This window comes from Leptinotarsa decemlineata, unplaced genomic scaffold, assembly GCF_025532065.1.
Source record: "Leptinotarsa decemlineata unplaced genomic scaffold, Ldec_3_MD MMD2_tig00003335_RagTag_RagTag, whole genome shotgun sequence".
NCBI classification, from domain to species: domain Eukaryota; kingdom Metazoa; phylum Arthropoda; class Insecta; order Coleoptera; family Chrysomelidae; genus Leptinotarsa; species Leptinotarsa decemlineata.
The window spans coordinates 6,124,463-6,149,261 of NW_027412587.1; the positions used below are offsets into that span (position 1 = coordinate 6,124,463).

The window sequence follows — 24,799 nt, forward strand, 5'->3', positions numbered from 1 at the left end:
ACAGAAATAATTCATTATAAAACAATAATGATAAAATATATCATCAAAATACAGGTGGAGGACATCAATTTTGGAGACTGAATATATTTCATGTGGAATAAATAACACAGCATCAATATCGTAGGATTTCGGTAATTTATTTAGATAAATTCCGAATTAGGTTTACAGACACGAAATGTTCAATATGAGCGCTCATTCGACAGTCCTCTTCTAGATAACAAGAATACCAATCAAATTCATCTGACTCATCAATAATATATAATAATATAAGTATGTTTTTTATTTAGGTATATATAATAAGAACCAGTATAGTTGTGAGAAGTAGTAAACTGATTCACTGCTCATTTCAATTTCAACTGGTTTGAGATTTACGAATAATTGATGTTTTGTAATTAAAACTTTATGCTAAAAAATTGAGACCAATACTTTTCTCATATCGTTTTTTGTGTAGAAAAAATTTGAAGAGAATGGAATGATCAAGCGTACAAGTTTGTAAACTCTCGTCGGAGAGTTTACTCTCATCCTAACGTTATGAAAGTGTTGTCTAGTTTTAACATCAAATATATTAATAACTATATGTCACACTTATTCAGAGAATATATAACACTGTCAACGTACATTTTGCTCCCGTAGATCATTAATAGTTACTAAGCACTCATATCTATTTTCGGTAGTTTTATCAGAATCAAAATAATATATTTTCGTTCTATAAAATTGAAAAAAGTTCCTTTGAGTCGAAATTTCAACTTTCATAGTTTCTTTAACTTGTGGTCAGTACTTAGTCAGCTTGGATCAAGAGTTATTTGAGTTAGACTATTTCACTATTTACATTTGGAATTGTGATAGAACTGGCCGACATTTGATAAAAATTAATTGTGAAATATTCAAGTAACAATTTATGAGTTTATACAAAACTACGGCACGTATCGATAGACAGCTATTTCAGCCTATTGGGGTTCACCACAGTACGGGACATGCAGTCATTGATTGCAGACGAACTGCAGAAAACCAAGACAATTACTTCATGAAAATCACTGCGTAAATGCAAACGAAACATAAATGGAACCATTTATTGATGTTGATTTTTTTTAATGAAATGCTATGTACATATGTTCACGATTTAAAAGTAAATATTTATTTATTTTTGTTTCATTTCTGTTTTTTTATAAATTTGCTCTGTTTTTATTGTTTGTATACCATTCAAGTATTTGTATTGACTTTGTTGACGAAATGCTGCCATTTCAGACAATAAAAGTATCTACGTTATATCATAATATACATGATTATATTCTATATAAAGTTCTCACATATTCTTATTTTTGGTTAATTACCGGTTGACCAACTTAAAAACGGAACATAGCCTTCATTGGCTTCGATTTTCAAATTTCAAAAAACAAATTCTGATTAACCTAAAGAATATATATCTGATCCTTTGATATTTATTCACTGAAAAAGATCAGCGATATTATTTAGTCTAATTTATTTAATTATATAAAAACTTATAACAATGGAAGCTGTAATAAAGGACCAAAAAGAGTTCGAATCTATTATACAGTAAGTAAAATGAGGCATTTGGCTCATCCTCATATTCAGATAATAACTTATCTTTCAAGGGCTCATAACCTTTCTGTAATCCACTTCCAAGCAGACTGGGCAGAGCAGTGTTCCCAAGTAAACGAGCTCTTAGAAACCCTTTCTTCACAAAAAAAGTACCCAGAGACCAAGTTCTATTCCTGCCCTGCAGAAGATCTTTCTGAAGTATGTTTGAAATATAAAATCGAAGCTGTACCCACTGTGATATTGTTTTGGTCTGGCAGCATAGTCGAAACGGTCCATGGGGCCGACCCCTCAAAAATCATCGAAGCCATAACAAAATATAGCGCTTTGAGTGGTGATGGTGGTGATAGCGTAGATAAAAACAAATCATTAGATGCTAGGCTGAAAATGCTCATTAACAAATCAAAAATCATGCTATTCATGAAAGGTGACAGGAACAATCCTCGATGTGGTTTCAGCAGGAAAACTGTAGAAATATTAAACAAAATGGAGTAAGTAAGGTTATAATCGCCTGAATGGAAATTTAAATTGATGCAAATCCTTTGATACCTTTTATTCAGTAGTAAATTTATTGTTACTTTTGGGCGTTTTCAATATGTAGAATTATTGAAAATATGATATAGATTGAATAATACATTTGGAATCCCTCAGTTACTATGTTAGATCTATATATCTGACTTTGACAAATATGTGAAGATTTGTACCATCCTCAGTATACTGATAACATACAAATGTATATCAACTTCAAAATTAATCACACGCAGATGGTTTGGACAATCTACAGTTTATGTTCAAAAGCATTTAAGATATTGTATGCCAAATGCTTCAACATCAAAAATCATAATTTTTTTTAGTCAAAGTTGAAACAACTTTCATATATTTTCATAATACAATTTTTTTTATTGTATATTTCAAATGATTCCCAATCGTACAAACTGTACATAAATGAAGGAAAGAATATATAATAATAATCATATATAAAAAATATATAAATATAAACAATATTCAACAGCTTGAATGAAATGAAATTAAAATACAATTGAAGCAGTATTTTAACTGCATTTTATATTCTTTATATGACACTTATAGAAATTGTTCTAGGTTATGATATTTTTTACTCATTAGTAACTACTGTATTAGTCTTTTGAAGAGTACGATATGCGAGCTTTTAATGTCTTGAATATGTAGAATAGGCAATGTTAACTTTGTTTCTTTGGGAATTGTTGATAAATGTTTGCTTCTTGTTGCATAATTGTGATCAAATGGGTTTGGGTTGAAAAGGCAATTCTACAACTATCTTTAGAGACAATATTGAATATGCTTCCATTAATATATTGTGACCCATATGTGAGTAGGCTAATGATTAGTACACAACTATGACACCATCTTAACTACTTTGCATTGCAAATATTGCTTATTTTAATTCTCTACAAATATAATCAATATTATAAGACCTCACGACAGAGTTTTACCTATACACATTCCTAAGAGAATACCTCTTTTGTAAAAATGGATGTCATTTTTCAATGCCTGTCTCAACAAAAAATTTTACATTCAGTGTAAGTCGATTTCTATTGCACTAAGAATTCATTACATCCATAACCGAATTAATGTTGTCTTCTAACTCTTCTGATGTATTCCAGAAACTGTTATAGTAGTATCAGCAGATAGCATTACATAACTTTTTTTATACATTAAGGGAGATGATTTATGTAAATAGAGTATGTAGAATAGTGATGGTCCTAAGATTGACCCTTGCAGCAACTCTTGAAGGTCTTTGTATGAGTTTGCTATATCATTTTGTCGATTATATAAATCTTGATTGGATAATCCTCTCTTCCATTTATATTGTTATGTATTGTGAATTAATTTTCTGTATGGATATGTAAATTCATTTAGTTTGAAGTTTTCAGCAAATGAATATAGAATAGTTCATTATTATCATTAAATTTGATTCAATTGTAGGGTTCCATATGAAACTTTTGATATATTGAGTGATGAAGACGTGCGTCAAGGTTTGAAGACATACTCAAATTGGCCAACATACCCTCAACTATATGTTGCTGGTGAGCTCATAGGGGGTTTGGACATTATCAAGGAAATGTTGGATTCTGGAGAACTTGGGCCAACCCTCAGATCTTGAACTTCATTTGTCTTATTGGGTAGTTTTAGTTCAATTTTCTCTTTCAGTATGAATATTTGTTTTTTGATATTCACTACTCTAATTATTCACATAGTTTCTTTATTCAATTTTATGTAAGCGAATAATGTTCTTGAAATATACTGAGGAATAAGGTTATAGGATGTATCCTTCTTGTAAAGTTTTTGTTCAGAACTTCCTTAACTTTGCCAAAATTTCTTATTTTTAACAGCTGCTGGTTGTGAGAAATTAAGGTTGTTCCTGTAATTTTACATGATGAAACCTTGATTAGAAAACTGTTCATTAAAAACTTCTGTAAGATCCATTATTTTCTTATTTTTAACCCTAATTATTCTTTACTTGGAATCACCTAAATATTACATAATGCCCATTTTTAGTGAAATTATTCGACCAAGTCTCTAAAATACTTTAGTTGAGTTGTTAGTAATAAGGTTGACCACAATTATTTAAGACTTTACTCACATTTTGCATCAATACATTTAAAATTGTTATGGTGCATCTATTAGATTTAAACTCTGTGATATATTACAAACTGAGCAATGTAGATAACTACAATTCTGTGTTCAAAACTAATTTTTTGGGATAATAAATATCAGTTAATTCAAAATTAGAAAATCTACTACTTGATTTTTATACTGTTACCTTCGCCTGAATTCTTTATATCATACTTCACTAACATAGGACTGTGACAAGTCATATAAGTACTGTGTACCATTGATTCATAAATTGTATAAAAAATAATTTTAAACTCAATCTTTAAGTAAGAAGAATGAAATGATATGGGAAATCTTTTTAAATTATTAGGATCAATTCATTGAAAAATCTTATGAATGTATAGGATGGATTTTTCTCTAACACCATTATTACTCTATTTTTATTTTCAAATATGTATATTAGGCTCTGAGATATCGAACTAGTACTAAGGAAACACCTCATTACTATTCAGCTGTTTTTGATTCCAGTCCAAAAAAGTATTAAAATGTAACCAACAAGTAGTTAAACATGTTATATAATGGTATCCATCCAAAAGTTAATCATTTTGACTTACGAATACCTTATTTCATAGATAAAAACTAACATCAAAAAAAATCATATAATTTACAAAAATATTCACAATGTACAGTGTGAAAACAATTCAAGCTTTTAAAAAAGGTACTACTATAATTTGATTCTTTGCTGATTTTACTGTTGTCCACCTCCCTAACTTGTGCTCCCTACCAGCAGCGATTATTAGAAAACTACCATCAGACGAAAAACTCAAACAGTTAACAAATCCTTCCACTGGTATTTCCATTATCAATTTACACGTTTTAAAATTGTTTTCCAGTTTCCACAACTTTACAGAGCCATCTTGGGACCCTGAAGCCAACAAGTCTGTGTTGACAAGTGCTCCTAGAGCACTTACCCAGTATGGCTGATGATTACTGGGGTCTATGCCATGAGCATTTTCCACTACACATAAAGGTTTTTTCCTCAGCATACTCCATACGCACAGTTGTCCATCATCGCTACTCGAAACAAAATTTTCTTCATTTACAAGCCTGACATTGTCTATGTTTCCCAAATGGCCGTTGAATATCAACTGCGTCTCTTCGGGAATCTTCCACATTCGAAGGTCTCGTCCCCCACTAGAAACCAGTCTATCTTTATAGAGAGTATCAATGGAAGCAATGATATATTCATGTCCAAGCAAAGTGTCTATATATGTCATCTCGTCTAGATTCCAGATATACAGAGTACGATCCTCAGAGCTGGAATACAATGTATTGGAGTCTTTTTTGAAGCAAAGTCCTGTTATAGCACTCTTATGACCCAATAATTTCTCTATGAATTTGAGAGAATTTGGATCCCACACAAACACTTCCTTAGATTTCGTACCTACAGCTAAAAATTTGTGGTCCGATGAAATGGCTATACTTAAAATCTGACTACTATGTCCAAGGGGTTTTTCTGAAGTAGGATTTTTAACAAATGGTATAATGCCTTCTTTTTTATAACTTGTTAAAGAGTATTTGACAACTGCTCCGTCTTTACTTCCAGCAAACACGTATTTATCATCTGAAGAAAGGCACAAACAAGTTATGGTGTTTCTTTGCTCTCGTGATTTCAATATTTTAATCTGTTCTTCATCTACACTTTTGTATTTCTCTGCAACCGTCAGCCTAAGTCGCCCTGTTTCTTTCAAATAATCTTCTTTAAGTCTCCTCGAGATAACAGTATCATCCACGTATTTGTCTTCAAGTCTATTCCGTTCCTCTCTTTCAATTTCTTCCAAATAAAGCTTCGCTAGTCGTACTTTCTTTTCTTGTGCAGTTTCATTTTCGTCTTCGGATGAATAAGTGTCGGCTGTTTTGTCAGCATCCAAACCTTCATCTTCACTACTGGTAATTTCTTCATTTTTCTTGGAATTCTTGGCTTTTGTGTTAAGCTTACGTTTTTTATTATTTTTGTCGGTAGCGTACTTAGTACGTTTCACGCCATTCACTTGCTTGCCTTTAATAAAGAACGACATTCTTCAGATTAAGAACTAAAATCATAAAAATTGGAACCCAACTTCCAAATACGGACTATGCACGTGAAAAAATTATTAGGTTATATTTTGACGTATGTCGTTTCGTGACCACTGAATAGTATTGTATACTAATTTGTGTTCTGTGCCATGACACTGATGTTTTCATGACACTTCCTTAAATCAGGAAGAAGATAATTTAATGTGGCTAAATGCGCCGGACGGAAGCAATAGCCAAGATAACCTTTTCATGATATTGATATGTCTTTCTGTGTTATTCTATATAAAATTGAATCAGATCTTCAACCCGATATATTCAATCAGTGTGTAATGAATGATTTCTATGCTCGATAATATTAAGGATTCTTACAGTTCTTGGAAAAGGAAGAACAAAATTTGTATTGAACATCATGCGGCATTTTTACAGTACAAATATTTTGTAAATAATCTACAGAAATCTACTCAATGCGATTTTCACAAAAGAATTGAACAATTTAAATTTCTGTACTTTCACCTTACTTATATTGGTTCACCTGATAACAAGGATGAAATAATTCAAAAACTCCATCTCTATTTTTGCAAGGTCACATGAAGTAAAATATCTTCACTGTAATTTGTCAGTCAGTAAATATCACTTTCTTCTGTAATTGTCAAACTATTTTTATAATTGAACTTTTTGTAAAGATATTAATTAGTAATAAGGGCCAATTTATACGTCTCTGTCTTTATCTCTATGTTAACCATGTTTGCAAACGATACCACCATACTATGGCATGGAAGTGATATAGAAATTCTGAAAGAGCGTATCTTTCTAGACTTACAGAAAGTTAAAACCTGGTGTGACTCAATCTATCTTTGCTTCAACGGAAATAAAACCAAAATCCTGACCTTCAAGTTCAATTATGAAAATCTGACCGTAAAGGAACAAATAAATAACAATACCAGCATAAAATTCTTAGGTATATACATTCATGATAAATTACGATTTGACGACCATGTAAGGACCATAAACAAAAACCTAGCCTCGGGCTGCTATGCAATCAGAGTTATCACTACGGAACTCGGAACAAAGGCAAGTAAAAAATATATCATGCCCGAGAATCTTTCGGAAAACCGTCAAAAGCATATTTTTAACTAAAGGATACTACAGCCTGCAGGAGTATTATAGTGACAGTATCTTGGGCTAACTGTAGCTTTTTGCATTTTATCTATAAGATTAAATTATCTCTATTCTATATTTATGTGTGATTTCATCGAAAGATTAATTTTATATATTTTTACTTATATATTTTTATTTTTATGTTTAGTTCTTTTTACAACTAGACCAAAGATATATGTATTATCTATTGTTTATATCTGCAAATTTTAACCATTTTATATAAAACACTGACAAATTAATAGGCATATACTATTGTATTGTACATGTAAACCATGCTTTGTCAACAAGAGTCTTTCCTCTTGCATATATTGATTGATTGATCAATTCAATCAAAAAAAAAATTCAATATATTTGTTTCCGTGACACACTTATACATCGTTTCATTTTCTTGTCTTAGTTGCCTGAATTGATATCGTGAGGTTTCCGAATTTCAACTTTTAGGACTAGACCAATAAGACGTCAATTTACTGGTCTACTAAGCCGAAGTGAAGCAAAGACCATAAAAAAAGAGAATAAGAAGACGTCAATTAATCACAGGTTACTTCTTCAATAAATGAATACTGATTACACTAACAAGTCAGTGTTTTGTGAAAACAGAACAACTCCCGAGAATTTACCCTTACATAGAGAGCCAAGTCACATACGAGTAAAATATATCTGTGACCAAGTTGTGACTGTTCAAGATACTCCAGAATTTTCTACTTCATCGCTGAGTTTTGTAGTGCCACCTAGCGGTAATAGTTTTCTGGATTTGTTGTTCTTCATTTAATTAGGCGAGTCCAAAGTCGTGTATCCGCCACGATCCCTGAAATATTCAAGGGGACTACGGCGTGAGTGGTCTCTAATTTATGTGACTTGCACCTAGATGAAAACATTATTAGACACTCGAATATCGATTGCTTAATTCATTTATTGTAATATTCGTTTACATAAGTATAAATTTCAGCTTTTTATAATGACTAGAAGGTCTTAAATCTTTGTCAATACATTTTATTAGAGCTAATGATACCCATTCTTCAACTATTAAAAATATACTGCAGTCAACTAGAGAAATGCAATATTGCAGTAAACATTTCTATGCCGATGACACCCAGATCTATTATCTTTTTTGAAGCACACAACATAGACGACGCTAAAAATCAGATCACTCATAATCTCAACAGGTCATTATTATTTGCTGGAGATATGTGTGCTCAATGATTAAAACATAAGTAGTATTTGGTCCAAAAAATCGGAAAATATGTACCTAAATAACTCATATTAGCATAGACTCTAGTAAATTGAACATCGTTAAGAAATAAACAGATATTGAGACAGAAAATATTTTTTTTGGGAAACATTTTCGATTTTCATAAATTAAATTGACTGAGAGATATGATTTCTGCGCCAGTTTATCAACATGGGATATCACAACTGTAGACAGTGATCTTCCATTTGAATCTAATGAAAACAAACTGGTTCAGAAAGATAATATCTCTCAGTCAATTTAATTTATGGGAATCGAAAATGTCTCCAAAAATAAAAAAATTACTCTCTATCTCTATGATGGTTTTCTTCTTTCATGGGCCAAGGATCACCATTACCGTAAAAAAACGCAAGATTCCAGCTTTCACCTTATACATAGAAGGAAGAGAATTTTATCAAAGCTGTCAGAAACTTGTTGGCTCAATGTATGTGGTGAATCGGAGGTTTCTACATTGTGTTTGAGTATCTATACATTTTTCAAGTGATCATTGACGCATGTTTACATATAGATAGATATATATATATATATTTATATATATATATATATATATATATATATATATATATATATATATATATATATATATATATATATATATATGTGTGTGTGTGTGTGTGTGTTCGGAAAAGTTTCCAAGATCAGCAATCTGATGTCCTGGTTGAAGTGCATCTGATATTTTCAGTTGTTTGACATTGAAGCCATTTTCAAGAAGCTATGACACTGAGGTCTCAATCTGCATACTCCTCAGGTAATGACACACTATGGGTTTTGTGACTTAATGCTGGGGTCTTAATCTGCCTATTGTGACACATTCGATGCTTGGGAGTATGCAGATTGTAGGGCCCTACAAATATATGTATTTTTCTTGTTGTTCAAATTCTTATTGAGATCAGATGTATAATTTACTCATGTGTTTTTTAATATTTTTTGTTGCTAGGCCTTGTAACTGACTTTGAGGGTTGAGTGGTAGAGCAAACCTTTACTGTTCTACACTGCAGTATGACACTTCAAAAGTACTATAAAATATTCTTATATACACTACTTAAAATAATTGAATAACTGAATTTTATGAAACCACACATGTGATTTATATACATGCACATACATTTATATTCATGCAAATAAAAACAATTTCACAAACTACACCGGAAACGATTTGAGATATTACTATGGATCTTCAAGTAACCACTGAGTCAATCAGAAAAAACAAAAACAAAATATAATTACATTTGAAGGTTCTCCACCTTGATCTTCATAAATGATGGCCACAAATAAATACTACTTTTTTTCACCCACACAACCCACTAAATAAAACACAAAATATGTTAAATAACTTTGCTTTATTTAGAAATGTGTATGTCGAGTACAATAGAAAGTTGCAGTTAATCCAAAATTATTCGTTCGGAGCGTTAAAACTAAAATGAAAGCTTAAACCAAACACAAAGCTTTCGAAAAATCTAGCACATCCCCCTGTCCTCCGTCCGCTTCCTGGGCGCCGCCTTGATGATGTTATCCACACGCAGGATCATCTCAGCAGCTTCAGAGGCAGACACCAGCACCTGCCTCTTGACGACAAAAGACTCCGTGATGCCGAGCACGCTCATGTCGCCCACTTCCCCACGTTCCATGTCCAGCCCCAGAGTGCTCTTTCCAGCATTGTGTGCAGCCCTAAAAACCAGTATATATCAGTAACTAGGAAAAATAATTGTATTACAACATCGGTGTTGAATTTTACAAGAAGATATTTGATGCAGATACTGTTTTAAACGGAATTGATCATTTCAGATAAGAGTTTTGAGTACCTGTATTTTTCCTATGTTGGGTACTCTACGTATTTGACGTTAGTACCAGTTGGCATATGTATATAGCAATATTTCTAAGATGATTTGATGGCTTTTGAGTTTTGCCGTGGTCTTCTTTGGTTGTAATTCCCAAAGACCACGGCAAAACCTGGAAGCCAATCAAAACATTGACATGCCAGCAGTGAAAGCCTACATTCCAATACTTTGTGTATTTGTTATTAATATCAATTGTCATATGAAATTGATGTTTGTATTATCCAATTTTCAAGGTTCATTTCCCATTTTCATGGTATTCATATATATATATATATATATATATATATATATATATATATGAATACCATACAATATTAGTCTTAATCTAATTTAAAAATTTAAATGTCACAATTAAAATTTAAAATCATGTACATTGAAACATATAAATAAAAACAGCACAATAAATAAAATAAAAAGAAGAAAAAAAACTGTATTAGCAGGTTCCTATACTAAACACTTTGTAGGTCTAAAAGGTGCACTTTTAATTTTCTTTTAAATATATTTAGAGAGGTAGCATTCTTAATATCCTCCGGTAGTTCGTTGAATGCTTGAACTCCTTTAATGAAAACTGTATTATTTGAATTGACATTACTAGTCTGACGTATATTAAAGTTATTGCGATTTCTTGTATTGTATTCATGATATTCAAAGTTATACTTTAATTTGTCACGTAGATATACAGGAACATCACCAGTTTTAATTTTAAAAATAAATATTAATGCTAAATAACGAAAGTAATTTTTTACTGATAACCATTTTAATGTATTCAACATTAATGTTATATGTGTTCTTCTATCACAAGATAATATTACTCTCACTCCTCTATTTTGAAGTTTCTGAAGTCTTCCAATTTCATTTTGGTTTAGTAAGTACAAGATGGTTCCACAATAAGTAAAATGAGGTAAAAATCAAGCTATTATACAAAAGTAAAAGCGACCATTGGTTTAAGTGCTTAGATTGCCTACTTATGTAATTAATTTTGAATGCTATTGTTTTAATAATATATGAAGCATGTTCCTTAAAAAATATTCTATTATCTACAATTACACCTAAATATTTAATTTTTCTTACTAACTCAATTTTATCATTTGATATTTTAATATTGTAATTATATTTTTTGAAGTCATGGTACTGCTTCTCATTTCCCATCTTCTATCACAAGATAATATTACTCTCATTCCTCTATTTTGAAGTTTCTGAAGTCTTCCAATTTCATTTTGGTTTAGTAAGTACAAGATGGTTCCACAATAAGTAAAATGAGGTGAAATCAAGCTATTATACAAAAGTAAAAGCGACCATTGGTTTAAGTGCTTAGATTGCCTACTTATGTAATTAATTTTGAATGCTATTGTTTTAATAATATATGAAGCATGTTCCTTAAAAAATATTCTATTATCTACAATTACACCAAAATATTTAATTTTTCTTACTAACTCAATTTTATCATTTGATATTTTAATATTGTAATTATATTTTTTGAAGTCATGGTACTGCTTCTCATTTCCTATAATCATGAATTTTGTTTTATTTTTATTAATTTTTAACGAGTTGAAGCAGCACCAGTTATATACAGATTTTAGTGTCTCATTTATTACATTAATTATATCAAGCAGATCATTTGATGCATAATATATTAAAGTATCATCTGCAAACAGATGAACAAAGCATCTATCAATTATAAATGAAATATCATCGATATACAATAAAAATAGAAGAGGACCTAACACGCTACCTTGCGGTACACCACACTCGTTTATAATTTCTGAAGATAAAATGTTATTTAATTTTAATTTCTGTTTTCTATTATCTAAATATTCCATCATCCATTTTAAAGCATCATCAATAATACCAAAGCTTTCTAGTTTTCTAATAAGTAAAGAGCGGTTAACAGTTTCAAATGCCCTCTGAAGATCTAAAAAAACAGCACTTGTGATTAATTTATTATTTTGGTTTAGTTTCCACTCATCTAAAACATACTGCAGTGCTGTTTCGCAACTGTGTTTGCCCCTAAATCCTGACTGTACACTACTTAACAAACTATTTTCTTCTAAATATTCAACAAGTTGCCTATAGACTACTTTTTCCAATACTTTCTCAATAGTACAGAGCATATTGATTGGTCTAAGATCAGATGCCTTATTCGAATTAGCAACTTTAGCAATTGGTGTTATAGTTGAAATTTTTAAGACTGATGGAATGGTACTGGTTTCTATAGAATATATATATATATATATATATATATATATATATATATATATATATATATATATATATATATATATATATATATATATATATATATATATATATATATATATATATATATCTATATATATATATATATATATATATATCCCAAATTTCTGCCACTGCAGTTGTCGCTTGATTGGTCAAACCACCAACACTGACATAAAAACTTGGCAAGTTGACTTAGGTGTCACACCTATAAGCGGTTCCACTTATGTCTCGCTTGCGTTTAAGCAGTTATTTTTATTAAGTACTTTTCTTGGTATATATATAACAGCATGATTAAAAAAACATATGTATAAATTAAAAGTTACATAAAAAAGTCATACATAGGAATATACTATATTTTGATCAAGTAATTCCTCAATTGTCTTGAATATATTTATCAAATCACTATCTTCAATTTTTTGTGGGACGTCATTAAAACAATCTGCTCCTTTATAAAATAAAGAATTATGTGTACTATTTTTCTTATATTTTTCAACTTTTATATTGTTTCTGTTTCTTGTATTTCAGCCACATAAGTTAATTTATTTATTCTGTAGATATACAGATTGATATCCAATTTGGATTTTAAAAATAGAAATTGAATGCCATAACAAATAACCAATAAACACTTTACCTCAACTCGCTAACTAGCTGCGCAGAATCGTACCCTGCGTTATCAGCGATGATGGTTGGCAACTGGAGCAGCGCCCTGGCGAAAGCCTCCATGGCGACGGCCTCCTTGCCGGGCGTGTTGGCGGCCGCCCTGCTCACTGCTGTCGACATGAGCGTCTCGCTGCAGCCGCCGCCGAAGACGATGCGACTCTCTTTGACGGTCGCTGCCAAGACGCAGAGGGCGTCATGGAGGGATCGGTCCGCCTCGTCGATTATTTGCTGAGTCGCGCCGCGGATGACAATGGTGCACGCTTCTCCGAGAGCGACGCCGCTGAAGCGCAGGAGAATGTCCTCTCCGATCATTACCTAGGCAAAGAAAATAATTACAGATTTTATTGAAAATAAAATTTATTTTTATATGGTTGATTGTCAATATAGTTAAAATAATTATAATGAAAAAAACTAATATTGAACAATTTTTTTGGGATGTACGATATATATATATATATATATATATATATATATATATATATATATATATATATATATATATATATATATATACAGGATGTCCCTGGACTTCCTCTTTTCCTCTCGGGAATGTATACATGGGGTCAAAATATCACCAGTACTTCATATAACTTTTTTTCCTAAAATCCTTCGTTACCAAGTAACGGGCCCTCGAAGTTACAAAATGAAAAATGTTTTTCTTTGATAACTTTTCAAGTGAATATTCAAAATCATCCAAATTTTGGTAATTGACTAAACAAATGAATTCCTTCGATGAGCTTTCATGCAGGAGTCAGTTGTTTTGCTACAAAGTCAGGAACGGACTACCCCCGATGGTCCACACCCCAAAACTTTGAAATGACAGATATTTTTCAATATTTTTCAACAAATTAAGGTTACTTGGACAATTTTATGAATAAAAGTACTCGTGTGGAAAGTCGATCGGAGCAACGAGTCTTGATAAAAATGTAGTTTCACTCGACGACATCAAACCCGCTCGTCCACCATTATTTGAAATGAATAATTATCAAAGCAGAAATAATAATGATAACGTTAATTCACAACATTTATCCTGAGATGTCTACCATTATTCGAAAATATTAGTTTTTAAGAAAAATGGAAATGATAGGTAAAATGTTCATAACGAATTTTTATAATGCAAACACGTTTAACTAACAAAACTCAAGAGCCTCAAGAGCAAACAGAAATGAAAAATCCGCTACAGAAACTGCTCGATATGACCACCTTCTCTCTCTATACATTTTCTTAGTCTGCGAAGACACCCTCTCCGTACTTGAAATAGCATTCCAGGGTCGTTTCGTATGGCTTCACAATGTAATGTTATTCTATTCAACAATGCATCTCTTGTGTGAATAGGATTTAAATCCGGAGACCGCGATGGCCATGAATATGGCCCACCTCTACCAATCCATCTATTGTGGAAAATATGGTTCAGATGGTCACGCACAATCAAACTAAAATGAGGAGGAGCGCCATCTTGCATAAACCACATATCTCTTCGGGTTTGCAATGGAATATGTTCCAAAAGTCCATTCAAATCGTTCTGAATGAACTCCAAATAACGTTCTCCATTCAATCGGTCCTGTAGAACGAATGGTCCTATAAGATGGTTTCCTATGATACCAGCCCAAACATTCACGTTGAATTTCCGTTGGTGTTTGGTTTGCAATATCCCATGGGGATTTTCTTCGGCCCATATATGGAGATTATGAGAGTTGATAACTCCATCTCTACTGAAACCTGCTTCATCTGTGAATACAACTCGATTAATAAAAGTCATATCCTCTCTTTGCCTATCCATGAACCAATTGGCATATTCCAGTCGTGCTGGAAAATCTTGAGGTGTCATGGCATGTACCTTCTGGATGTGAAATGGGTGGAGCAGTTGTTCCCTAATTATTCTATGAATAGTGGACTTGGATGTATGGAACTGTTCTGATAGATTTCTGATGCTCATTGAAGGATCATCAGCGACGGCTTCCAAAATATTTTCCTCCAATACAACGGTACGTACAGTCCTAGGAGCGCCCTCACCACCTCGTTTTGGCAAAACTGTACCTACAATAATATCGAAATAAAACAACTTGCTCAAATTAATTATCAATTATTACATACCTGTCTCCCTCAAGCTGCGATCGACACGCTCGAATGTTTCTCTTGACGGTACCGTTCGATTGGGAAAATGCTCGGAATACAGACGACGAGCTTCTGCAGCATTACAAAATGCTCGTCCATAAAATACATGCATATCTGCATATTCATTGAATGTAAACTCTTCGGCCATATCAAAAAAATTCAAAATATCCTATAGAATATTGACAATACAATGATAGTCATATGACAACGCACCACTCAACAAAACAAAATCGCATTCCAGTTTCTCATTTTTCATCAAAACTTTCTAAAAGGTTTTTTTGTCAACATCTGTGAAAGAAATGGAACATAATTATTCCCTGGATATTTTTCACCTGATCATGTGCAGCCATTTTTGTAGTTCATTTGTTTGCTTTTTATTAGTATAGTAAATATTTTTTCCGATGTGCGTTTTTTCAGCTAAATTTAGATTCGTGTTAAAGAATTTCTCTCATAAAATTATAATTATCAGTGAAACTCCTCAACAGTTTAGCTGTGAAGAAGAATTTGAAACATTCGAATGTTGAGTTTCATGAGATTCAGATAACTGATCAACACAAAACGTGATTATTCCACACGTATTATGTACATACAAAATATGGAATGAATTCGATATTTCATAGTAGAGTAGCTTGTTAGTTTAAAAACACCACGAATCTACAGAACTTGATATTTCTTTTGAAAAAATATCTGCTATCACAATTGTGACTTAAACTTCCATATAGGTACTGTACTTTTTGTTTACGACTTCATTTTAGCATACTTTGTATTATTCCTGTTATAAATGTTGTTGAATTAACGTTATCATTATTATTTCTGCTTTGATAATTATTCATTTCAAATAATGGTGGACGAGCGGGTTTGATGTCGTCGAGTAGAACTACATTTTTATCAAGACTCGTTGCTCCGATCGACTTTCCACACGAGTACTTTTATTCATAAAATTGTCCAAGTAACCTTATTTTGTTGAAAAATATTGAAAAATATCTGTCATTTCAAAGTTTTGGGGTGTGAATCATCGGGGGTAGTCCGTTCCTGACTTTGTAGCAAAACAACTGACTCCTGCATGAAAGCTCATCGACGGAATTCATTTGTTTAGTCAATTACCAAAATTTGGATGATTTTGAATATTCACTTGAAAAGTTATCAAAGAAAAACATTTTTCATTTTGTAACTTCAAGGGCCCGTAACTTGATTACGAAGACTTTTAGGAAAAAAAGTTATATGAAGTACTGGTGATATTTTGACCCCATCTATACATTCCCGAGAGGAAAAGAGGAAGTCCAGGGACACCCTGTATATATATATATATATATATATATATATATATATATATATATATATATATATATATATATATATATATATATATATCTGTCAGACAGACAGATATATATATATATATATATATATATGTCTGTATTTATATCCTGGACCCGGATGTCACGCAGGTAGCTATCCACAAATATCTCAACAAAGAATCGGTAAAATTTTTATATTTTTCCAATTTTGAGTCTGTAGCTAGATATGGAATCATATTTTGGGGAAGCAATAGTAATATAAATAAAATATTTGTAATTCAGAAAAGACCAATCAGAATGATGAGTAATTTGAAGTATAATCAATCATGTAGAAATGTCTTCAAGAATAACGGGATAATGACAATATATGCTCTTTATATTTATGAATGCTTAATGTTTGTATTGAAAAATAGGCATCTGTTTTTTAACAATATTAATCAACATTCCTATGGAACAATAAGAAATAATTTCGTGCTCCCTATACATAGGTTAACCATAACAGAAAAAACTCCTCATTACATGTCAATGAAGCTGTACAATAAATTGCCTAATGGAATCAAAGATTTGAAGAGCTAAAAGAAATCTAAGAAAAAAATAAAACAAATATTCAAATATTTAATATATTTAGAACCATATAGTATTAGCGACTATTTAGACCAAATCGAATTATAGAAATGTATATATTTATGAGTATATGTAGTCTTTTTAATTTTTTTTTGTTGACATTATTTCATTCTATGTTGTCTGTGTACAAGCTGTAATAGTCGGCATTTTTTTGAAATGAAGATTATTATTATAGCTGCCTACATGGTCATGGCAAACAAGTGTTGTCCATCTTCAAAATTCAAAAAATTATCCAGTTGAAAACCAAGGTATTTGAAGAACAGTAAAAAACAATAGACAAAAAGTCGTGTACACTTCTGGTGCCAACAGAATTATGCAATTTAGTATGAAAATTCTATTGTGTATATTCATAAAAAAAACCAAACTTTTGAATTTAGAATGCATTAGCTGAAGTTATAAGGTTAAAGGTTGTGAAAAATAATTATATAATTATTGAGACTTTAAATGAAAAATAATATTTTAAAATATTCACTGAACTTTAAAGCCATATTATCTTGATTAGGGATGCATGATGTAATGATATTATCTCTCTAATGTTAAATTGACTATTAATTTACAGGTTATGTATAATTTATAATGAGAGGATTTCATATGAAAAACATGAACAGAGACTTATACCTCTCCACATTAACAAACGACAGGTCTTCATTTATGCAAATGATTCAACAAGTGTTGAACGATACATTTGACTTGAATGATTACAACTAGTAGTGAAGAACTTCACTTAATGGTATGATAGAAATCACCTCATTAATAATATGGAAAAATGGTCCTTATCCAATTCAGTAGTCCTCAAAAACACTTCAACAACACTAAGTTCAACTTAGACCACACTGATGCTCTTGTCTTCACGGTAATTAGCTGTAATATTACATGGGGTAGGTCAACTGAAGTATCACACGTGTTTATTTTACTAAAACGATTTCTAGCATGGATTATAATGAATCTTGTAGAAATACTTTCAAACAGGAAAATATTTTAACGTTCCCATGTGTTTACCTACATAAGTTATTGATTTATACAACAATGATGATAATAATAATAAATCTTTATTTTTCAGTTGAAAAGCATAAATGTATGAATACATTCCAGCAGTAACTGACAAAAACGTCATAATTAATATAGAAATGAATTTAAATGATATGAACACAGTCATAAGTTATTAATATAAAATAAGTAAAATATATAATTATATAGAAATGTAAAAAGTTCATAGAACCTATCGACTTAATTAAAAAAGACACAACAAGAACATATTAGAAAAAGGTTAAAAGTGTCATAGTACAAATGACAACTGTCAGTTGAAAAACAACAGCACAAATATAATATTTGAATTGTCAACAAGAAAACATCTTCATAAAATATACTTTTATGTCATAAATTCACTAATACTGTAATAGTTCTTCTCAATAAGAAATGCTTTAAGTCTGGATTTAAAAATATTAATATTTGGAGATGTTTGGATAGAGATACGAGGTGATTAAAAACTTTACATTCCAAATATAAGTGACTTTTTTGGTATAGGTTAGTTCTGTGCACAGCAGGCACAAGAAGATTTCTGGATCCAGTGTCATATTGATGATCCGTTCTATTGAAGAATTTATCTTTATGTTTGTATATATATATATATATATACACAGTTCATACAGATACAAGCCTGTCAAAGTTAATATCTTTAGTTGCTTAAAAGCCTCTCTATACGACTGCCTCCAATTCAGTCCTGCAAGAATTCAATTAATTTACAAAAAATAGCGATCTTTACGAGCAAGATACTAGATATAAAAACAACATACATCTAAATCAATTCAACAAAACATGGTACATAAAATCTCCCATGTATGCTGGAAGCTACTTTTATAACCTACTTTCTGAACACATAAAATTAGCAAAAAATTTAATTCAATTTTTTGCTCCATCACTTCTTTTATTCACTAACTGAATACATTGAGTTGAATATTAGAACTACATCGAATGACCGACGGTCATATTTTGAAAACTTTTAATATGTACATTTTATTTTATAATTTCAACAAGTTTTGTAAATAGTTAGCATCCAACTCTACACTTATATTTGTATATTGTATGCTCCATCAATTACTTGATGTTTTTATGTGTAAATACCTGACTATTCAAACTATTATATTCATCTTATCTTTATGACTACTATTGGACTTATCTCATGTCATGTAAATGATTAATGAAAATTAATAAAATTGTCTATCTATCTATACAACAAAGATTTTGTTACCTGTTCAATGAGATCGCATGTTCCCAACTTGACCAGCTCTGGGTGGTCGAACGTAGAGACAATTTCTCCTCCAGTCACGAGCGCCAGACGCTCAATCCCATCAAAATCAGCATGTTCGATCGCCATAACGCCCGCATCGGCAAACAGCTGCTCGGGGTAGTTGTAGATGAGTTGCCTATTGATGAAAACGTTGGCATTGTGTTTCAGGATCTTGTTGACTTTGTCCTTCATCTTTTCCTTTTCGGCGGACTCCAGCTCAGCTATTTTGGCCATTGAGTCAACTTTGATGTGGGAGCCGAATACTTTAATTTTGTCAGAGTCCATGGGAGTGTTTGCAATGAGTATTTTGGCATTCTCCACTGTTTTGGGTTGATGGACTCCTGGTTTTTTGTCCAATAAGAAACCTTCGTCTAGAAATGAGTCTTCCAGAGTACCACCTGGAATAAAATTACAAAATGAATGAGGTACACACTCATTCAAATTATAGGTATAGGAACAGTGGTGAAGAAGGGATTTAGAAAAGAAGTATAACATGAATGTTGGGAAGGGAAATGGAGAATTATACCATTAGAAAGTCTTTATTCAGAAATGTATGATTCCAATATAGAATAAGTGCAAAAAAAGCAATAATTATAATAATAACGAATACTACATAGAAGTTAATAGTTTTATATTAATAATATCATACCAGTTTTCTTGATAAGCTGGATAGCTTGTAAATCTCCTGATCCCTTTAACCTGAGTACCGCATCAACGGATAGTTTTGCAAAATGTTCCTTGTGTTGTGAGAGAATTTTCGAGCTCAGAGTTGTCCTGGCAATGTTCAACAGATCTTCACGGAATTTTTCGAGATTATCGCTGTTATCCATTGAAGCATCCCGCAGGGCTTTTCTGGCTACATCAACAGCTTTCCTCCAACCAGCAATAATCGTTTGGGGATGAATTTTCTGTTCGATCAGTCTTTCTGCTTCTCTAAGAAGTTCAGCAGCTGAAAAAACACTGTATTGAGAACTGGTGCTTGGGATGATAATAATAATAATATTTATCCACCATTTTGGATACATCAAGTATATATTGTAAGTCAATAGACTTAGAGATGAAAAAATAATGATAAAGTATGTGACACACTCAAAGTATATATAATTAAATACATATTTAAAACATAAAAAATGCTTAAATGGCTATCAATTGAAAATTATTGTAGTTTCATTAGTATTTCTCCAATAGCAAGATTTTAACTTAGATGGGTAGGTATTTTATTGATATTTTAGGTGAATAAAACACAAATAAAATAAGTCCACATTACATTTCACAAACTATATGAAATATAGAGTAATGAATCCAGGACAAGCATTTTTTCAAACACTTCATGTCCCGAAGAAGTTAGAGGTCCCAGTTTTACTTTGTATCTGAATATTGTACTGCTTAGTCATTCGTTTGCGTTGCATTGGATAAAAAAGATACATTCTCTTCAGTAGAGTAGACACAATTTGTTATCAAGAGATATTTCTGATATGACAGGAAAATAGAATACTGTACTGTACTGATACAAAAATACTGACTTTTTTAGACTTAATCTACTTCCCCTCAATAAATCACTCTTCTTGACCATTGGCGATACAAAGCGTATATATGGCAACTCACAAAATAGTAAAAAAAAATAATAATAATAAACTCTATATATATATATATATATATATATATATATACATTCTTTTATTATTAGCAAAAAATACTCTTCATAATACAGTCAGTCACTTATAAAATACAAAACAAAAAATATGGAATATAAATATCAGCATATTCAGTGTTATTCTTTGTTTAGCGGACATAAGAGTCTGTTTCCAACATGTATTTCACAGATGTGCGTTTATTACAACTCAATATTGCCCTCATGGATCTGTTTTGAGGCTTCTGTAGTCCGATTTTTATTGCCTACAAAATAGAGCAACGTACTGCAATAGTCAAAGTGGAGTGCTATTTTTGATTTATATATTGTTAATTTTGCATATTCACTTATTTTATTTTTCAATCTATATAAAAGATTAATTTTCGTGGCTATTTTCTCCTGAATATAACTACAGTGTGCATTAAGCTTTAATTCTTGATTTAATACCACTCCCAGATATTTGAAAGTTGCAACCCTCTTGATGATGACATTATTAATATAAATATTCAATGGCAGCTGTTCATCTTGCAGTTGTCTTAAACAATATTTGCTACCTATTAACATGCATTTTGTTTTATTAACATTTGACTTGAGGCCGTTGTCACATAACCACTCCTTTATATTTGATAGTTCCTTATTCGAACATTCTGAGATTTCATTAGGTGTCCCAGAACAATACAACATAGTGTCATTGGCAAACAGTTTTATCTTATACCTTTTAACATGCATCATAATGTCATTTATGTACAGCAAGAATAGCAGTGGAACCAATACTGACCCTTGAGGGATTCCTGAATTTACATTTGAAGTACTGGATGTCACTTGATTATATTTAACTAGCAGCTTCCAATATGTGAGGTAATTAGTGAACTATTTTCCTTCAAAAAAAGACTTTCATTAAATATTTGAAACAAGTGAATTTTGAAAGTTTAATGCCAAGTTTCATTTTCCTTCACCATTAGAGTGTATCTTTTGAACCATGTCAGTATTCATTTGAATTTGATTTACTCCATGCACCAAATTTGTATAATTTTTTTTCAAATCATGTAAAGTAGTATCGTTGACAAAAGCAATGAGGTGACATATAAGAAGAGAGATCATTTACATAGATTATGAATGAACAAGGGCCCAGAATCGAGCCTTGGAGAACTCCACATGTAATTGATTCAAATTGAACACATTGTTTGAATCAAGTATCCCATATTTTATTTTATTGGTATCTCTTTATCAGATATGATGAAAAAATACTTTGTTTCTTGTTTTCTTCATCACAATAGGCAGCATGTTACGAAATGTGATTACATAATGGGGAAACCTTTTATAAAGTGACATTCTGTGTTTCGGAATTCTCAATAGGTTACTGAAGCTTGTATTGTGACCATTTTCATAAAAGCAAAGGATATCCAAAGTGTTATACATTTCGATCATAACCTTCAAAAATTCGGGCGGCCCCATGGGCTGTGCAAAATTGGCCCAAGTAATTGTAAACTATATACGTTACTACCTGCAGTGAAATATATAACTGAAATGTAGATGTAGAAGTATGACTGTCTTATATCACATAGGTAAGCATTGGTCGACGCCCAGCATTAGTCCAGGAAACAGCAAACCGAGATCAATTTTTGGAAAAAGTCACTGGAGCCCAAATTTGATGAATAAGGTGGCTGCTGAGGCATGATTATGATGTTGTTTTTGATCAAAAAATTATGAACAAGCAATGCCGAATAAGCAGGTGCATTATCTTGATCCATACATTGTTTTTCCGCAATACCCTGTTAGAGTATTGGCACATTGGATGTTTCTTTTCCGCTTGGGGCTTTGTTCATGAGATGGAGCTGACTTTTAGACGAAGATTTGGAACATGCAGTTGAGCCATGTTGAAATTAATCGAGTGCCTAGCGCTTTGCTGTTTGGGTTGGAGCTTTCCTACACTGATGAGAGGTAATACCTCGAAACCGGTCTCTAGGTGATCAACTCGAATAATTTCAGCATGGTCCTGCTGCTGGATTAACGAGAAACCATCTGCAAGACTAACCTTTGTGGTGTGCCAATATTCAGTGTGGTATTAACAGGGGAAGTTGTTGTTTTCCGGCAGACATTTACCAGAACCTACAGTGTAGGCAGTTTGGAGTATGGATATTTTGAGATTTTATTTCACGGGTGGAAGGACTTCGGTCGATAGCCAGTTGAGCAAAATTGTAATTTTGTTCAATAAATTACAATTATTATTTAAAAATATGTACATACACCTCTTCTCGATACAGTCCTCTGACATATATATTTAATTGTGCTTCTAATCATAAAGACTTTGCACATGTCAAAAATGTGGTTATATACTGAAATTCATTGTAAGTAATATACAAATTGTAATGCTCTAAGTCACTACTTAGTGAAAATCAATAACAGTATTCATAAGAATTACAAATCTTCACAATATAGACTTTATTTCCTGGTGAATTAGCAGTGTTCACATTCATTAATTTTTCATCATACAAGTGAAATTTTAAATTCCTCTACATATTTTTACCCAGTGATCAGGAATGCGAAATTAAAATACAAAAATTACAAAGAAAATTCAACTCTGTCGTAGCCTGAACAAGAATATTCAATATTGTTACTCTTATTGTAGATTCTCTGAATTATATTCAACTCACCTAAAACTGTGACAGATGTGGTTCCATCACCTACTTCATCATCTTGCACTTTCGACATGTCAACGAGAATTTTTGCAGCAGGATTATCCACACCGACAGATTTGAGAATGGTGGCACCATCGTTAGTTACTTCTACAGATCCTGCATTTCTTCCGCTGGATACTAGAATCTTATCCATTCCTTTGGGCCCCAAAGTACTTTTTACTAGATCCCCCATAGTTATAGCACCTATAAAACTGCTCAGTCTAGCAATTTCTGCCTTATCTTCTTCAGCTTCATTTTTTAAAATTCTAACTGGGTTCAGGGAGACCTGAAAAACGTAATGTGATCACTACTTTCATAGATTTATTTTAGATTTTCTAGAAAAAGCACGTGGGTATGCCCAGTTTATACATTTTTTGACACACCTGCTTCTTTATTGAAAGAAAAGGAATGGAGATGGGAGGTTTTCACAGCATATTCGCTAAATTTGGGTAAATGTGTGGAAAAACATTAATTACATACCATTTTCGTTTGTTTTAGGATTTTCTTTTAACAATTTTATAAAAATATACCGTGACAATTTTTTTTTGTCGAATTACCGACAACGAAATGAAGAGAGTAATAAACCGTGAAAAATATCTTCTTCTCAATTTTGAAAAATTTTTTTGAGATGTGTTCCAAAAGTCGCTATAAATGGAGTTGCTTGTTAATAAGTACAGAAAGACTTTCATGGTTGACCATGAAAGTAAAAAAACCACAAATATAATGAAACTTGAGTATCATTATATTTGTGGTTTTTTGGGATTATGGATTGGATCATCGTTCGATCTGTTTGGATTTG

General features: G+C 31.7%; 3 protein-coding genes across 3 annotated transcripts; 1 reads left to right on the forward strand and 2 right to left on the reverse strand.

Moving 5' to 3' along the window:
* Positions 1–1,377: 1,377 nt before the first annotated feature.
* Grx3 (Glutaredoxin 3) lies at positions 1,378–4,022 on the forward strand. The gene is made up of 3 exons (XM_074178024.1): positions 1,378–1,554; positions 1,614–2,048; positions 3,523–4,022. Exons 1-3 carry the CDS (start codon positions 1,508–1,510, stop codon positions 3,698–3,700), a joined length of 660 nt encoding a protein of 219 aa, XP_074034125.1. The 5' UTR covers positions 1,378–1,507; the 3' UTR covers positions 3,701–4,022.
* Positions 4,023–4,799: 777 nt separating this feature from the next.
* U3-55K (U3 small nuclear riboprotein factor 55K) lies at positions 4,800–6,337 on the reverse strand. The gene has a single exon (XM_023167595.2). The coding sequence runs from the start codon at positions 6,228–6,230 to the stop codon at positions 4,854–4,856; it is 1,377 nt and encodes a 458-aa protein (XP_023023363.2). The 5' UTR covers positions 6,231–6,337; the 3' UTR covers positions 4,800–4,853.
* Positions 6,338–9,957: 3,620 nt separating this feature from the next.
* On the reverse strand, positions 9,958–24,616 carry CCT2 (Chaperonin containing TCP1 subunit 2). Its single transcript, XM_074178025.1, has 6 exons — positions 24,481–24,616; positions 23,977–24,286; positions 20,342–20,641; positions 19,654–20,090; positions 13,340–13,683; positions 9,958–10,300 (listed from the first exon to the last, which is right to left on the reverse strand). The coding sequence occupies exons 1-6, from the start codon at positions 24,481–24,483 to the stop codon at positions 10,090–10,092; spliced, it is 1,605 nt and encodes a 534-aa protein (XP_074034126.1). The 5' UTR covers positions 24,484–24,616; the 3' UTR covers positions 9,958–10,089.
* Positions 24,617–24,799: the final 183 nt, after the last annotated feature.